The 17311-nt window shown below is 41.7% G+C and overlaps 1 protein-coding gene across 7 annotated transcripts in view; it reads right to left on the bottom strand.

The window, feature by feature from the left end:
- Positions 1–17311, bottom strand: part of USP6NL (USP6 N-terminal like) — a 171036-nt gene that overhangs the window by 66066 nt on the left and 87659 nt on the right. For all 7 annotated transcript variants that reach the window (XM_089527556.1, XM_089527551.1, XM_089527554.1 and 4 more), the window contains 2 exons: positions 5441–5514; positions 4386–4468 (listed from right to left, as the gene is read on the bottom strand). In XM_089527556.1, the coding sequence (XP_089383682.1) occupies positions 4386–4468; positions 5441–5514 (157 nt within the window). The remainder of the gene's footprint in view (positions 1–4385; positions 4469–5440; positions 5515–17311) is intronic.

Below are 17311 nucleotides of genomic sequence, written 5' to 3' on the forward strand. Positions count from 1 at the left end.
GGTCTTTCAGCTCCTGATTTCTTTGGCCTGTTACAGACAGCCAAAATAAAGCTGCTTCGAGTCACAGTGGAGGTATAGTGTTTCAATGATGCATGCATCCTAAGAGTCCAGAAGCCACACCAAAGCCACGCTCCAGTCCTTAGGGCTGGAGCATGGCTTTGGTGCGACTTCTGGACTCTTAGGACGCATGCATCATTGAAACGCCATACCTCCACTGTGACTCGAAGCAGCTTTATTTTGGCTGTCTGTAACAGGCCTATGACTTGTTTGTTGTTGGTAACTAATTTGGCTAACTTGTTCCTGGTAAATAAATTGGCTAACTTGTTCCTGGTAACTAAATTGGCTAACTTGTAAGAAATGCCCTTTCCGGCTGTCTGGGCCTGTTTGCCACCAAAAGACAGCTCTCTGTAAGCTCACAGCAAAGACTGCCTAAAACTAAAAAGCCTCTAGCAAAAACAGAGCTTGCTGGGAAAGGGCAAACCAAACCTAGAAAAATGCAGGGAATACATACAGCTCCTCCCACAACTAATACAAAGAACATTTTCTGTACTAAAACATACTATGGCCTGAACTAATATGAAAGAAAATGTAGGGAGAGATTCAAACAGTCCTGGCTGGACATCACATCCCGGGAGGGGTTTAAAATGGTAATAATGCCTGCATGCTCTCTACAGGGTATTCAGAGGCATTTTTTAAATTACTGTATATACTCATGTATAAGTCTAGAAATTTAGATTAAAAAATTGATCCAAAAAACCTGAGTCAGCTTATCCATGGGTCAATGTAAGTACTGTATTTTAACTCTTATTTAAAAGAAGGAACCATCCCCTGGTGAAAAGCAAGAGTATAATCTGTCCTGGAAGCACTGACCCTCTGTATTCTCTCATCCATCCAGCCTTTAGACTAAGCACATATGTTTGTTGGAATTTTGAAAGTTCTTTGACATGGTTTTGCTTTGCTTCATCCTTCAGATCCTTTGCTGTATGCCCCTAAGTTTTATTCTCAGTTCATCCATGGGTCATAGCAAAATCCATAATTTTGGCCACAAAACTTGCCCTCAACTTATACATGAGGTCAACTTATAGTCAAGTATATACGGTAATTGTTTTATAGGTCCAAGGTCATCTGATGCCACCTCTCAGCCAAGTTGCCCAACCCTGGTTTATACGGATGAGAACCCAAAAGAGCAATTAATTTCCAAGGACATCATGACTAAGTGTATAAGCAAAAGGTCTGTGTAATTACTAAGAGCTTACCTGAAACACTTCCTTATTTTAGTCTTGGGTTTGATCCCTGAAGGCTTGTTACTATCCCAATGAAGGGATGCAGACACTACTTATATGTGGGTGGTATTGGACATTCTATGGAAATGCTGTGGGAGGAAGAATGACTGGCTTGAACCTCTCTTGTTAGTTTTAGTTCTTGTATACACATCACCCATTGAGGTTCTCAGGCACCAGAAGACATGAATCTCCTTGTGGGAATGTCAAAGTAACCTTGTGTTTATGACAGATTCCCAAGTGCTTCCCATTAACATTCACAGATATCTAACTCTGTTTACAGTACTGCCTTTTTGCAAAAGATGTACAACTGAACACAGAAGTAATAATAATAAAATAATAAAGATTTATTTCTAGCCCGCCCAGTCACGAAGAATCCGGGAGGGTTACAACAATAAAATACACCAGATTACAATAAAGTTAAAAAAAAATCAAACCCTAGACCTACCCCCGCATTCCCAGTACTAAAACAGAATTAAACAGTAATAGTATAAAAACATTAAAAACATTAAACAACCAACAAATAGGCAGAAACATAGGCGGAGAAGAATAGACAGGTGAGGGGACAAATATCTCTATATCTGGGAAGGGTAACTAAGCTGGAAAGACCTGCCGGAAGAGATCCGTCTTGAGTGCTTTCTTAAAAGCTGTCAGAGTGGGAATGTGACGGATCTCCTCCGGCAGGTCGTTCCATAGTTTTGGAGCAGTAGTAGAAAAGGCCCTCTGGGAGACAGATGTTAGCCTAGATTTTTTTGGCTGTAGTAGATTTCTTCCAGAGGACCTTAGTGTGCGGGACGGACAATAGGGAAGAAGGCGTTCCCTCAAGTACTCTGGGCTCAAGCCATATAGGGCTTTAAAGGTAATCACCAACACCTTGTACTTTGCCCGGAAACTAATAGGCAGCCAGTGCAGGGACTTCAAGACCGGTGTTATGTGGTCATTCCTAGAAGTTCCCGTGATCAATCTGGCAACCATATTTTGCGCCAACTGAAGTTTCCGAACTTGGCACAAGAGTAGCCCCAAGTAGAGCGCATTACAGACGTCCAATCAAGAGGTTACCAGTGCATGTACTACTGCTTCCAGGTCCCTCGGCTCCAAGAAGGGACGCAGTTGGCGTATCAGACGAAGCTGATAGCAGGCGCTCTTGACGGTCGCATCCACCTGAGCTGTCAGTTGGAGCGACGAGTCAAGTACCTCTGGAATTCCTTAGTTTGCACATGCTATCTTCTGAATACACACAACCCACATACACCATGCTCTGTAGTTTGTCTGTTTATGAAAATGTTACATAAATTCTCTACTTATGATTTAGCCTTGGTAGAACTGTTAACAAAAGAACTCCCCACTGCCAGCTCTCTAAAATAAAAGCACACTGAACAATACCATACATTATATTACTCAAGCCAGATGTGTCAGCTTCACATGTTTAGTGGAGAAGGGACACAGCTGTGTAGTAAAGCCTGTGCTTTGCACACACAGGATCCCAGTTGCAAACAAGATCTCATCCAGTATGGCAAGAGGAAGCCCAGACAAAAATACTCTAAAGAACTACTACCAACCACAACAGACTCTGTTAGGCAAGACCAGGAATGGGGAAATTCCATCCCCTCCAGATAATACTGAATTAGTACTCTTTTCATGCTTCTCTAATGACCAGGCTGCCTAGGGCTGATGGGAATTATAATCCATCAACCTCTGAAGGACGACAGGTTTTCAGGGTTTAGTGTAGATGAAACTGATCTGACCAGTATACATGTACACATGCAGAAGCTCACCTTGATGTGATTTCATAAACAACCCAGCTGACCTGGACAATCTATTCCCCAGTTCATATTACCCGCTGAAGAAAATTCAGCACCGTCAAGGTTTCAAACAGTGGCCATGAAAACTCTGGAAAAGAACTTCCAGGATATGTTTCCTCTACCAACTATAGGTACTGTAGTACTGGTTTGACTGCAGACTTGCCTTCTTATCTACCATGCTTCCTTTTGCATGCAGCCAAGAGACTGAAACAGTTTTAGTTAACAGTGAAGAGAAACTTTCACTCTTGCTAAGAACTTTTAAAAAAATGGTACTAACCAGAATCACTGTAAGCCTGGCCCTGATTACCATTAAGGACATTTTAAAGTCACTAGACTCATGAACCAGTAAGAAATTTAATTTTTATTAATCACAGTTGCAGCTCTAGCTGCATTTTCTTGTTTCCAAGTACCATCTTTAAACATGGTTTAGAAACGTATTACTATCTGCTTTAAACATGGTTTTGAAACTATTATGCAGCAAGCTTGTATCTTCCCTTCTTCCAAAGTAACCTCCCCTTTAGTATGATGGTTTGCTTGACCACAATGCACTGTCGCATATACACGGGCTTTCAGAGTAGTTGAAAAGGAGGATTGCCCTTGGGGTGACCTTCCAACCCTGGAATCTGGCTAACATCTGGTAGGAAAAATGCAACACCATAGAAAAATGTGACACAAGCCACAGAAGAAGGGGAGGTAATTTATATAGAAGAGGGAAAGAGGGAGTGGACAAACCTATACAGACTGGTTCTTTAATTAGAGATAGGCAACTGGGAACAATATATCTGTAACATTGGAAAGTAAAGGGGTGGCACTTTCTATTATTCCTTTTTTATATCCAATGGTTGATGTAAATTAAAATTTAGTTGCATACAACTATGATAACTGATCAGAAAAAACCCTACTTTTTATGGAGAAAAAAGAAATATCAATTGCACTCCAGAAGCAAAACTTGCTGCTTATCTTTTAGTTCTTTTAGCTTTTACAGAGTATCACAATGACCCACGTTTTGTTGCAGAGTACTGTTGCTTTTACACACAGAAATGGCAAAGCACTGCTACTTCTTCTATTATCAAGTACAGATCAATTTCAAATCACTGAGAAAGAAAAGTGCAGAATATAAATAAACGAAGAACATGGTGCAACACCATTTAAATTTTATTCACCAAACATAATTCTATTTGCAAAGCAATTCTGCACAAAGTAAGTGGTCAATACTTTGACCAAACAAGCATACTGAAATGAAAATCGAAAATGCAAGTGACAAATTTTCAATGTCATTCCCTTGTCAAGCTTCACAACTTACTGTAAAAAACCGAATCTATCAGTGACTTTGTAAAGAAGGTAGTCTGCATCTTCCCAAGGCTCGATCTGTGCACCTTCTCGTCCCTGTAGAAAACATAAAATTAAGATGAGCAAGAATATATTTGTTACAATATGATGATGTTTGTTAAGATGGGGATAGAATTATCTAATATGTCAAACTAGACATAAATTTCCAGTTTCAGCAACACTGCATGGCTGTTAATACAGAGAAGCAAAAGGGCAAGATCTGTTTGGACAGTTCAGTTTTTGGTTTTTGCTTTTTTAAAAGCGGCTCATACAAAAACCCAGTCTGCATAGGCATGTGAAGAGGCACTCCAAAGGACAGCAGCACATACTTTTATGTTCCCCAGCAAAGCACTGTGTCTACAGTACCATTTTCCTACTGTTTAAGCACCATTAACTACCACTACAATTACTTGTACTATTTCTCCAGTGGTAATTATGCCTCCCAGGTTCAGCTAAAAGTTGAACATTTTAAAAGGCAACACCATTGATGGCTGATTAATGATTGAGAACTCTATGAAATAATGGATATTAGCTATATTAGCTGAATGGAACCTCCAACTACAAGAGAGTGTCTACTACCAACACTGCTATTACCATAATAATATTATGCTTGTTGAGTTTCTTAGAAACATTTGCCTGACCACTGCTGGACATAAATATAACATTCTAGAGACCTTTGGTATAATCCAACAAGATAATTCCTATGTTTCATGAAAAAGTAGTGCTTGCCCTACACCTCATCTTTCCATACAGAGTGCAGAGGTACTATCTCATCTCTAGAATTGGAGTGATTTTACAGTTTTCCTCCTTTTCTCCCCAAGAAAAACAGGTTTGTGTAACAGTTTAGGAGGAAAGCATCATGTGGCATTTCTATGGCTGTGTAAGAACTGTGCAAAGGGAGCAGGTAGAAGCATGGACCAGAAACATTTCTTTGTCAATCCTCTGCTCAGTTGAGACAATTTTTAATCATCCAAGAAAGGAAAGAGGAATAGCACATTGCAAGGATGCACAAGAACTACAGAAGCTTACTCTGTCATACTTGGCAACTATGTCAGCTCGTTCTTGGGCAAGTTTAATAGCAGCATCCTGCTCAGCATCTGAACCTGGAAAAACATAAGATGGACACAGAAGAACATATTATTACTTTTTGCGGGGGAGGGGGCAGAATGGGTCAGGAGGATAACAGGAGTACTGTTTATAAGTATAAAGGAAAAACAAAAGCTAACAACACAGATGCAAAAATTGTTTGAAAATTAATGCTACATATTTTAACAGATCATTTTACTTCACAGTAGTTATGAATAGAGAGCTAGTGTGGTCTAGTGGCTGGAGTGTTGGACTAGGACTCAAACCCTGCTCTCTCAGTCTGAGTGGAAGTCATTGTCAAACCTCCTCCTCTTGCCAACAAAACCCTATGATAAGGTCACCACAAGTCAGAGCCAACTTGGAAGCACATAACAACAATAAAAGAAAAGCCCATGATAGGTCCACCTTAGGGTGGCCAAACGCCAGAAAGGCTTGAAGGAAACAACAACAACATTTTGAATATTTGTTACAGCACCGATATACCTAAAACTATGTTTCCAGGACATTAATAATTGTCAGCCCAAAATACATCAAAGTTAAGTCAAATTAAAAACCTGAGCAAGATGTATTCAATAATGGTCCCAAGGAAGAAATGGAAGCTAGCTGACAAAATCTCAGCCTGATAGGAGCTTACTGTTATAAAGCCCAGGACACATTTAAACAGCAATTTATCTTACCCCACCTCTTAGAACCATATAAACAACATGCAAACATTCAGCCTGTTTAAGTACAGCTAAAAAGATAGAGGAGAGAGGCCTACATGCAAGTTCTCACCCACAATATCCCCATCTTCTCCAATTTTCCACTCTGACAATGTAAACTGAAAGAGGCCTCAACACATAGAGAATCATCCAAGTAATCAAAAATATGGCTTTCTCATGATCACACAGAGGCTCGTGTTGAAACAGAAGCCTCCCCATCAACAAAGAGGAGAAGGGGAATAGCCAGGCATTAACAGAAACACCAGAATACAGAATCTAGGTGAACCCTCTCCCACCACCATCTTGTTACCTCAAACAAGGTCATGCTGAACACACACAGGCCATCAAAGAAATATTAACCAATTTGCAATAAGTGTAAAACAATTTACAATAAGTGCAACACAAAATAAATAAATAAGGAGGTATAATCAATAGCCTACATACCATATTCACGTTGAACTATGCAGACACAGATGATTATAAATAGTGGAGCAGCAAGTCCCCAAAGATTCATAATTGGCTGCTTTTTGTTCTTTTTATATTTGTCCTTCATCTACATTTTCACAGGCTCTAATAGGTAACTCGACAACAACTATCAGCTAAAATCATAACACATAAACTATTGTTTTGTTGTTGTTGTGTGCCTTCAGGTCATCTCTGACTTATGGTGACCCTAATGGAAACCTATCATGGGGTTTTCTTGGCAAGATTTGCTCAGGGAAGGTTTATCATCAACTTCCCCTGAAGCTGAGAGAGTGTGACTTGCTCCAAGTCACCAAGTGGGTTTCATAGCCAAGCAAGAAATAGAACCCTGGTCTCCAGAGACATAGCCCAACACTCAAACCACTATGCCACAACTATTATTATTTATAATTTATTTTGCCTATATGTTGCCACTTTCTCCCAATGGACCCAAGGTGGTTCACAAATGATGCTTAAAAACAACAACAACAACAACAACAACAACAACAACAACAACAACTCTTTTGAATTTAGAATTGTTTTCAAATTATATTGTTTTAAATTTGCTGTTAGCTGCGTGGAGTTCCTTTACTGGGAGAAAGTCAGGATATAAGTAAATAAAAGAATATTAATAATAACAACACTAAAACAGTACAATTTTAAAACACAATGAAAACACCATATTAATATAATATGTCAAAAATGTAAAATGCTTCAAAATACTAGATTAAAAAGATAAAATAATTAAAAACATAACAAAACTAACACACTAATAAAAAGTCTCCTTGGGTGCAATTACGTACTAACAGCCTGCTGGAAAAGAAAGGTTTTTGCCTGCCAGCGAAAGAGAACAGGGAAGGGACCAGCCTTGCATCCCATGGAAGGGAGTTCCCAAGTGTGGGAGAAGCCACTGAGAAGGTTCCTTCTTGTGTCTACACCAAATGAATTCATGATGATGGCGGGGCCAAGAGAAAGCTGTCCTTTGAAGATCTCAGGGTTCTGGCAGGTTCCGAATCACATTAAAGCTGCTATACATTAGACAACATGGAACAAACTGACTCATGGCAGTGAAGTACATGAAGCATGAAGCGGCACAGGTTAAGGCAGTGACTTTCTCACTGAGCTCCTAGCAATGTAGGGGTTTTGTTAAGGGTGGTCAACGTGCATCCTTCCAGATGGCGTAATAATGCCAGCATTAATAATTGTGAAGAATTCTGGGAGCTACAGTCTGACATCATATTTGGTTGTGCTTCTCCCACTTTCAGTTACCTGCAAGTTCATGAAGGACTCTTAGATGAAAAGAGCAATAATAGTGAACACACTGACCACAAGACATTTCTATTACCTGTCTTTCCTCATAAACAGGGCTAAAAAGTAATTATGCACATTAGCAAACCCTTTGGATTTGTGTCAGGTGAGGAACCAATAAGCCTGGTCAAAGATCTTGCCACAAAGATTGGAAAAAGTTATTTTTTGGGACTGCGACTCCCAGAATTGCTCAGCTATCATACCCAGTAACCGTGACTCCACCTTGCAAGTACTCGGTAACACCCAAAAGGTTGTGGGGTTAACATGTTGTTGTTCCCCGCTTCAATGCATGGGGAGAAGTGGGTAAGAAATCACTGTCGTCGTCATCATCATCATCATCATCATCATCATCAAAGGATTCCCCCTTAAGTCAAATTGCAATGGAAGACTCCAAATACATGAGGAGATTAGAACTACCAGTATTAGAATTCTGCATTCTCTCTGCCATAAATTTTCTGCCTCAACAATAGGTCTCATACCTTTTAATAGGCATTTGATTTATTCTCAGCATCTCCCCTGGTTACTGTTAGGGTGAGCTTACCGAGATACTTAAAGAGCAACATAATAACTACTGTCCACATCGAGATGTTACAGCTCCTGAAAATTGCAAAACCAGATCAGATTCGCAAAGTGTGAAGATTAGAAGGCATTAGAACAGCTGAAGATTTTCCTGTTGCTTTGCTTTCTCCCTTGGGAAAGCTAAGAAAGATCGAACATGCTGTCAGAGAAAGCACAGGTCATGTACAGAAAAATAGCAGGGGCAAGTAAAAGCAAGCAACAGAAATAATGGCTTGATTCTTCGACAGGGCAGGTGGAATGAAGGAGTGACGGAGTGAGAGATTATGAGGTATAAAGCTCAGAGAAGCACTGTGAATACTAAACGGATTTCACTACTTCAGTGCTCCTTGGGTAAAGACTACGCTTAAGTTTTCTGGCAAAGGGAAGCCCTTGGACTCAATCTGGCTCCTGGAAACTGATCACTTCTCCCCTGCTCTCCATTGCCACTACACCATGCTGGCTCATTATCCATAGAATATTCAAAAAAATCTGAAATAATTCAAATTCAAATGGATACAGCACAATAAAATTTTCATTTCCACTGCTACCAAGACAGGGTGTAAACTAAATAAAGAAATAAACCAGATGCAAAAAGTACAGCGGGCCCTTGGTGTCCTCTGGGGTTTGGATAACAACATCTGTGGATGGTCAAGTCCCATTAAATACAATGATGTAGTGTAGTGGAGGGACAGTGTGGTTTTAGTGTTGGGCTACAACTCGGGAGACCAGTGTTTGATTCCCCACTCCAGCATAATAATAATAATAATAATAATAATAATAATAATAATTATTATTATTATTATTATTATTATTCATTTGTAACCCGCTTTTCCAACAATATGATCAAAGCGGCGTACAACCATGGCGTAAAACATACCAATAAAAATTATTAAAACAACGTTAAAAACAGCATAAAAAACAACAAGGGCCAGAGGTAAAGGGGAATCGGAAATAAATAAATCCAGGGTCGTCAATAAAAGGCTAGGGATAAGATGGTTTCACGGTGGAAAGGCCTGGAAAAAGAAAAACGTCTTCAAGCTCTTTTTAAAAAGAGCTAGAGATGTGGCGGAACGGAGCTCATCTGGGAGGTTATTCCAAGTTTTAGGGGCCACGATGGAAAAAGCCCTCTGTGAGGTCCTCGCACAGCGTGACGTAGGGACCTCCAACAGTTTCATCCCTGTTGTGTGCGGGGCGGATTGTATGGGAAGAGGCGGTCCTCCAAATACCCTGGGCCCAAGCCATTTAGGGCTTTATATGTTAATACCAACACCTTGTATTGGGCCCGGAAGCGAATAGGCAGCCAATGAAGATCTTTCAAAATAGGTGTTATATGATCAGACCTGGAAGCACCAACGACCAGTCTTGCTGCCATATTCTGCACTAACTGTAGCTTCTGGGTTTGGTACAAGGGTTGCCCCATGTAGAGCGCATTACAGAAATCCAATCGAGAGGTTACCAGAGCATGTACAACAGTTTCAAGGTCCCTTCGGTCCAAGTAAGGGCGCAGCTGATGTATCAGCCGAAGCTGATAACAAGCGCTCCTGACCACCGCATCCACCTGAGAAAACAGCTGGAGCGAAGAGTCTAGGAGCACTCCCAAGCTGCGCACAGAGTCCTTCAAGGGGAGCGTGACCCCATTCAGGATTGGATGGCAAATCTCAACACCCGGAACTGGGGAACCTATCACCAGTACTTCCGTTTTCTCTGGATTCACATTGAGTTTGTTTTCCTTCATCCAGCCCATTACTGACTCCAGACAGGCATCCAGAGGAGAGATGCCATCCCTGGCCACTGCATCAGTCGGAGACACAGAGAAGACTATTTGGGTGTCATCAGCGTACTGATAACACCTCGCCCCGTGTCTCCGGATGATCTCTCCCAGCGGTTTCATGTAAATGTTTAATAGCATGGGGGACAGAATGGCTCCTTGAGGGACACCAGATGAAAGGGCCCTCTTATCGGAGCACACGTCCCCCAGCTGCACCATCTGGAATCTACCCGAGAGGTAGGAGCGGAACCACTGGAGTACAGTGCCCCCGATACCCAACTCCCCTAGGTGTTCCAGAAGGATACCATGGTCGATGGTATCGAAAACCGCTGAAATGTCCAAAAGCACTAACAGGGACACGATTCCGCTGTCCATGCCCAGGCGGAGATCATGAACTAAGGCGACCAAGGCAGTCTCAACTCCATAGCCCGCCTGGAAGCCAGTTTGAAATGGGTCCAGAAAATCCGTTTCATCCAAGGTCGATTGAAGCTGGAAGGCCACCGCTCTCTCGATCACCTTCCCCAGAAATGGCAACAATGATATAGGCCGGTAGTTATTGTGAATCAGGGGGTCTAAGGAGGGTTTTTTTAGCAGGGGTTTAACCACAGCTAATTTTAATTTGGATGGAAACTGTCCCACTCTTAGAGATGTATTAATGATGCGGTGCAACATAGTTAGGACCGCATCCCCCCCCCCCCGAGCCGCCAGCCATGAGGGACAGGGATCAAGAGAGCATGTCGTCTTCCTAACACTTCGAAGGATCTTGTCCACTTCCTCGGTATTAACAAACGCAAAGTGATCCAGTATAACAGGGGCCACGGAAGCTCTGGACACCTCTACTCTAGAATCTGAGCTAATACTGGCGTCGAGATCAGACCTTATCCGAGATATTTTATCTGCGAAGAAGTTGTTAAATTCGTCACAGCAGGCCTTAGATGGTACCAAAATAGGGTTCAGGGGAGGAGGGAGCTGAGTAAGCTCCCTCACTACCCTGAACAGCTCTGCAGGACGTGACTCCACGGACGCAATGCGTGCAGCATAAAACGAGTTCTTTGCTGCACTCATTGCCACTCCGTAGGCCTTCAAATGAGAGCCCAGGAATGTCTTGTCGGCTAAGTTCTGGTGTCTTCGCCATTTGCACTCTAGACTTCGCAGGACCCGCATCCTTCCCCTGAGGTCTTCCGTATACCAGGGGTGTTTCTTGGAAGCAGGCCTGAGAGGATGCTTGGGAGTGATACTCTGTATACCCCTGGAGAGATCGATATCCCAGATGTTTGTCAGGGCATCAACAGAGTCGCTGTCAGCTCCAGCCATATACCCCTCTAGGGCTTCTTGGAACCTTTTGGGTTCCATCAGCCTTTGAGGGTGGACCATCCTAATAGGTCCTCCACCCCCGGGGGGGCTAATGGTAGAAGCCTTGATTCGAGCCTCAACCAGGAAGTGATCCGTCCATGACAAGGGAGAGATATTAAAAATCTCTGCCCACGGAGATTCCATGTCCGTACTGAAGATCACATCGAGGGTATTACCAGCACAATGCGTTGGCCCTGAGACTAACTGAGACAGGCCCATGGCTGTCATGGAACTCCCAAGCTGCACCTGTTGGACCATGACTGGCCTCGAAGGGGATGTTGAGGTCCCCTAGGACAAGAAGCCTAGGGGACTCCAACACCAGCTCCGAGACCAGCTGTGTCAGCTCAGCCAGGGAGTCTTTTAGCGCACGGGGTGGCCGGTAGACCAACAGAATCCCCAAACTGTCTCTGGCCTTCAGGGTCAGGTAAATACACTCTATGTGATCCATTTTCCGGACAGGGTTCCTGGTTAAGGAAAGGGTGTTTTTATAGATCAAGGCAACACGGCAGTGGGCAAGTCTTGGGCAAGTCACGCTCTCTCACCCTCAAAGGATGGCAATGGCAAAGCCCCGCTGAAGAAATGTGCCAAGAAAATCCTATGATAGTTCGCCTTAGGGTCACATAAATAAAAAATGACTTGGAGACAAACAACAACAACCATAAAATGGTGTCCCATATATATTATGACAAAATCAAGGTTTGCTTTTTGGAATTTATATCTGTTTTGAATACTTTCAAGCCATGGATTGTTGAGTCCATGGATAAAGAATCTGTGGATATGGAGGGCCAACCATATAAAGAAACTATGAGCTATCTAAAAGCCATTTTAAAATATACCATTAAAAATTGCATCTAAATGCTTAGTAACATTTTTGACCGTGCACCCTTTAAACTATAAGTGAGAACTATGCAGCACATGACACATTTCCAGGCAGTCCCAAAGAAAATCAGAAGAATACTGGGAGTTGCCTTTCAACATCTAGAACAGGCTTTGTTAACCTGGGTTCCTAGGAACTGTACGGTTCCATAAGAGGTTGCTAAAGTTTCTATGAGATATTGTGGATAGGAAAAAAAGTTTGTTTCTTTGTTCGTTTTTTTGCTCTAGATACATTAATTTTTATGGAGGGTTTCCCTGAGACCTGAAAGTTATTTTAATGGTTCCTAAAGGGGAAAAAAGAGCATTGGCAATTAACCAAGGGTATTTAAAGAACATCAAAACATAAGGAACCTGAACCGATTTTATTCATTTATTTTATTTGCTCATTGTATACTCCACCTTTCTCTCACCAAAGTACTAAGGCAGCTTAGTGCAGTATCCAGATCAGCCACAACGATGAAGCCCAATGCAACTTATAGCAAATGCTAAATAAATGAAAGGAGGTAAGGCAATTATTTACTATTTATGCGGCACACCTATTGCTAAAAGGAACCTGTAGACAATTAGGATACAAAAATATATTAGGCAATCAGAACATTTTAACCTTTGACTGCTACCAAAAGGAAAATCTTTCATAGATTCTATTGCTTTTGAGATATTCTTTTTCTTCACTTTGGACTGCATGCTGGAAGAAAACCTCTAACAGGAAGAGCTGCTGCCTGTAATCTGGCTCTCCAAAGATTTGTTAGCCGGCTAAGGTATTTCATCATAAATGGACAGGTCAGGTTTGGAAAGGATGATGAAAAGACAGTTACTACACTCCACTAAAACAAAGTGCACCCATATTCAGAGAATAAATTTTACCAGTATGTCCGTCTCCCATATCCATCTGAGTCGTCATTATGCTACTCTTCAAAGTGTTAATTCCAGAATAATAGCCATTTATCTTTGTCCGAGATGTTAGTTTGTTTGGTGTGCCACAAGACTAACCAGAACAAATTCTGACCACACAGCTGGAGACAGCTGGAAGAAGCTCCTGTTGAGAACTGATTTAGAACATGTAGGCAGGGAATGAAAAGGAAGCAAACATGCCTAGGGCAAGTCAGCAGTTTTATTCCTTCAGGAAATGGAAAGTTCACACCATCTGCTTTCTAGGGTCAGTTTTCTTTACTGAAGTTTTTCTATTTAGGAACAAATGAACATGGATGGAGGAGTTCAAAGCAAGTAAAACTGTTCCCAGAGAAGCATTGGAATCTTAATGTCAGAGGCCAGAATTTGAATGGTGTGCTATGTGGGTGCAACTATATTGGGGCAGGTGATGATGGTGGTAGAAAAAGGCTGCATGCACAGTGGCCATGGAGGCAGGAAGGCACTGGAAAAATAGGTTGCTTGAAGCTTTCACTGTACAATCATGGAAGAAGTGCAAATGTGTTACCACACAGAACGGCCCTTCTTCACCTGTACTTCATCTTTGATATCAACGTGATATTAAAAGGAATATTTGGTGACATAGCCACCAGAGACACCCCAGTGTGAGGACAACAGTCTGCCCAAACAAGGAAGATCCAGCAGTCTTGGTGCTAGCCCACACATGCACATAAGCAGGATAGGTCTTTTGAGGCTGGAATCTGCATAATCCCTTCACATAGGTGTTATGATGGAGGGCAATGCTTTCAAAAAGGTTGGAAATCAAAGGGCACTTCCCTCTGGAGATGGTCTCTTTTTCTGTGAGATGTGGACTGATTGCCCTGTCATTTCTCCAAACCTTTGGCTATTCTTCCTCCTGGAATAATCCAAACTCCCGAGAAACTGCCTCAGGTCACATTTCTTCCTATAAATATGCCTGCTTGGGGCAGTCCTAATTTGGTCTTGGTTGAGTACAGACAGCCACTCTATCCTTTTCTCCTTTGACTCCTCCTCAGCACACACAAGCAACTCAGGTCCAAGCTGTGTGCTAAGACAGACTCATCTATGCACCCCACCACCATTCAGAGCTCCATGCCTGAATCCAGTAAAGACTGCTGCTAAAACCCTCTGAAATCGCTATCAGCTGCCAGATATTACATCATTAGTCCTTGAGTATGTGTGTGAGAGAGTGTGTGTCTCTGAGTGACAGTTGAGTTTCTCTTACTGTCATAAATAATACTAAAGCAATTTGGAATCTGTTGTCTGGAATTCTTGGTTTGAAACCATTATATATAGGCTAGAATCCCAGCTTTTAAAGAGTAACCCAAGCCCTTTCACTGCTTCTTATCCCCCCCTCCCCCAATGAACAATGAAACTGTTTAAATATATGCCTTTAAATATACCCCTAGATTTTTCTAGCTTGGGCTTTTATACATTACAAAAATATTCCTCCAATGAAGTCAATTGTGGGTGCCCCCCCCTCCCGGGATGCCCGCATTTAGGGGTAACACATGGACCAACAGGATTACAGCCAAAAGCACTGAAGACTGGGCTGTACTTTGTATGTCTCATGGCTGATGTCCAAATTAGTAAGAATACCATTGCACTGCCCACTAAGATTTGGACTTGCCCACATTCTCTTACTCCTGCCAATTCCAGAAAAGCGGCCCTCAAGTTTCTTTCAAAATTGACACCTTAGCATCAATATAAATTTCAGAAAGTTCAAATTTTTATTTTTTTTAGAGAGAAAGAGGAAGAGAGCGCGCGCATGTGCACAATCTGTCACTAAAACCCCGCAGCATATAGACTATAACTGGTTTTTTCACCTTCAGTTCTTTAGGAATGAGATCCTCTGTTTGAATTTGGTTAGAAAGTTGGTATCTCTCTCTATCTGGGAAAGTTTATCTGGAATGGATTTTCAATCTGTATTGATAAATTTAGAGTCTTCCACTGTAGCCATTTCCATGTTAACACCACCCAAAATAACTTACTGCACAACTTTTAGGAAATCCAGTACAATACAGAAGACTGTACCTCAGTGCAACACATATCTCAATTATGACAATTTGTTTATTCATTAAAAAAACTATTAGTCTCATTCTTTACTTTCAAAGTGCCTGAAGCAAGGTACAACATAAATCACCATCAAAATAATTAATTGAAACATCAGCAACTACACTAAAGCACCAGCCACAGCCAAAGGTGTAAGACATAAATCTTAAACCAATTTTCAGGCTAAAATTTAAGGGGCAGCATTAGGTAATGAGATCCAGCAGCGCAAAAATGCCTGGCATTGCTAAAAAGCTCCCCCCCCCCCCTTTATGGGGTGAGCTTGAAAATACTGTAAGAGCATTTAGCAGGTTGTTCCCAAGTAAGGGCCAGCATGGTGTAGTGGTCTGAGCACTGGACTATGATTCTGGAGATAGTGTTCAAATCCCTGTTCAAGCATAAAAATCCACTATGTGATCTTGGGCAAGTCATATTCTCTCAGCCTTAATATCCATAAAGAGAAGAGGAACAATACAGCTAATGGGTAGCAAATTAACAAATTCACTTGATATGCTTTTAAATTTACCTCCAACAATGCCCTGAGTGAACATAAACCTTCCTTTTAATTCTGTACTAACCAGGACCACACAATGCACATTCTGTCCTCTTCCTTGCCTGATACTGTCAGTTTTTGAGTCTCTCTTTGTTGCTGCATTCTTTTCCTGCAAGACTGTGAATTCTTTTTTCAAAGATTTTCCATTGGTGCAGTTTCAGAAATAATAGTGCCCTTTTCCTGAATGAAGGAGGCAGAGGTTAAGGCTCAAGCTCACTCCATTTTGTAGCAATATATCCTCTCAAGTGACAAGTCTTAGATTCCCCTTCATGTAGAGTCAAGTGGATCATGAAATAAAGTCAAAAGCACACTGCAGAAATAATCTAGTTTGAGACTCCTAGTTTTAACTGCCCTGGCTCAGTGTTAGAAAATCATGGGAATTGTAGTTTATTGTGGCACCAGAGCTCTCTGACAGAGAAGGCTAAATGTCTCACAAAATGACAGCTCCAAAATTCGCTAGCATTGAGCCAGAGCGATTAAAGCAGTCTCAAACTGGATTATCTCTGCAGTGTGTTTTGGACCTAGGTTAACACTACTGTATCGATTCATGTTCTGGGTTTTGTTCTCCCTATCATACTCCATGAGTGTCAGCGTGGCATAGTGGTTTGAGTGTTGGACTACGAATCTGGAGCACACGGTTCAATTCCCCATGCAACCATGAAACTCATTTGGTGACCTGGGCAAGTCACATGCTCTCAGCCTCAGGAGAAGGCAATGGCAAACCACCACTGGATAAATCTTGCTAAGAAAACCCCATGATATGCTCATAAGTCAGAAACGACAACAACAAAATCATCCTCCACCCACAGTGTCAGCCAGAAAAATCACAGGTGAGGCAACTGCTTAACTCTGCTTAGAAGAATATACAGTTGGCCCTCCGTTTTCATGAGGGATCCATTCTAGACCCCCCTGCGAAAATGGAGGCTTGCACATATAATAAAATAATAATAAAATAAAACTTTTATTTATATCCCGCTTTTCTGTTACAAGACAATCAAAGTGGCTCACAACATATTAAAATCCACATTTACAAAATTATGTCCCAAATTCCCCCCTTAAAACAGGATTAAACATGTACAATTAAAATATCTATTAAAAACACAATTAAAAAACACAATAAAAATATAACAAGGACAGAGCGGTGGGCTAATCCATGATGTGGGGGGCAGTCATTCTGCGGCCGGGCACTTTTATTCAGGAAAGGCCTGCCAGAAGAGATCCGTCTTGACAGCTTTTTTAAAGCTGTCTAAGCTGGCAATTTGACGGATCTCGTCTGGCAG

This window comes from Sceloporus occidentalis, unplaced genomic scaffold (assembly GCF_023333645.1).
Source record: "Sceloporus occidentalis isolate IW3139 unplaced genomic scaffold, rSceOcc1.0.p SCAF_5, whole genome shotgun sequence".
Taxonomy (NCBI): domain Eukaryota; kingdom Metazoa; phylum Chordata; class Lepidosauria; order Squamata; family Phrynosomatidae; genus Sceloporus; species Sceloporus occidentalis.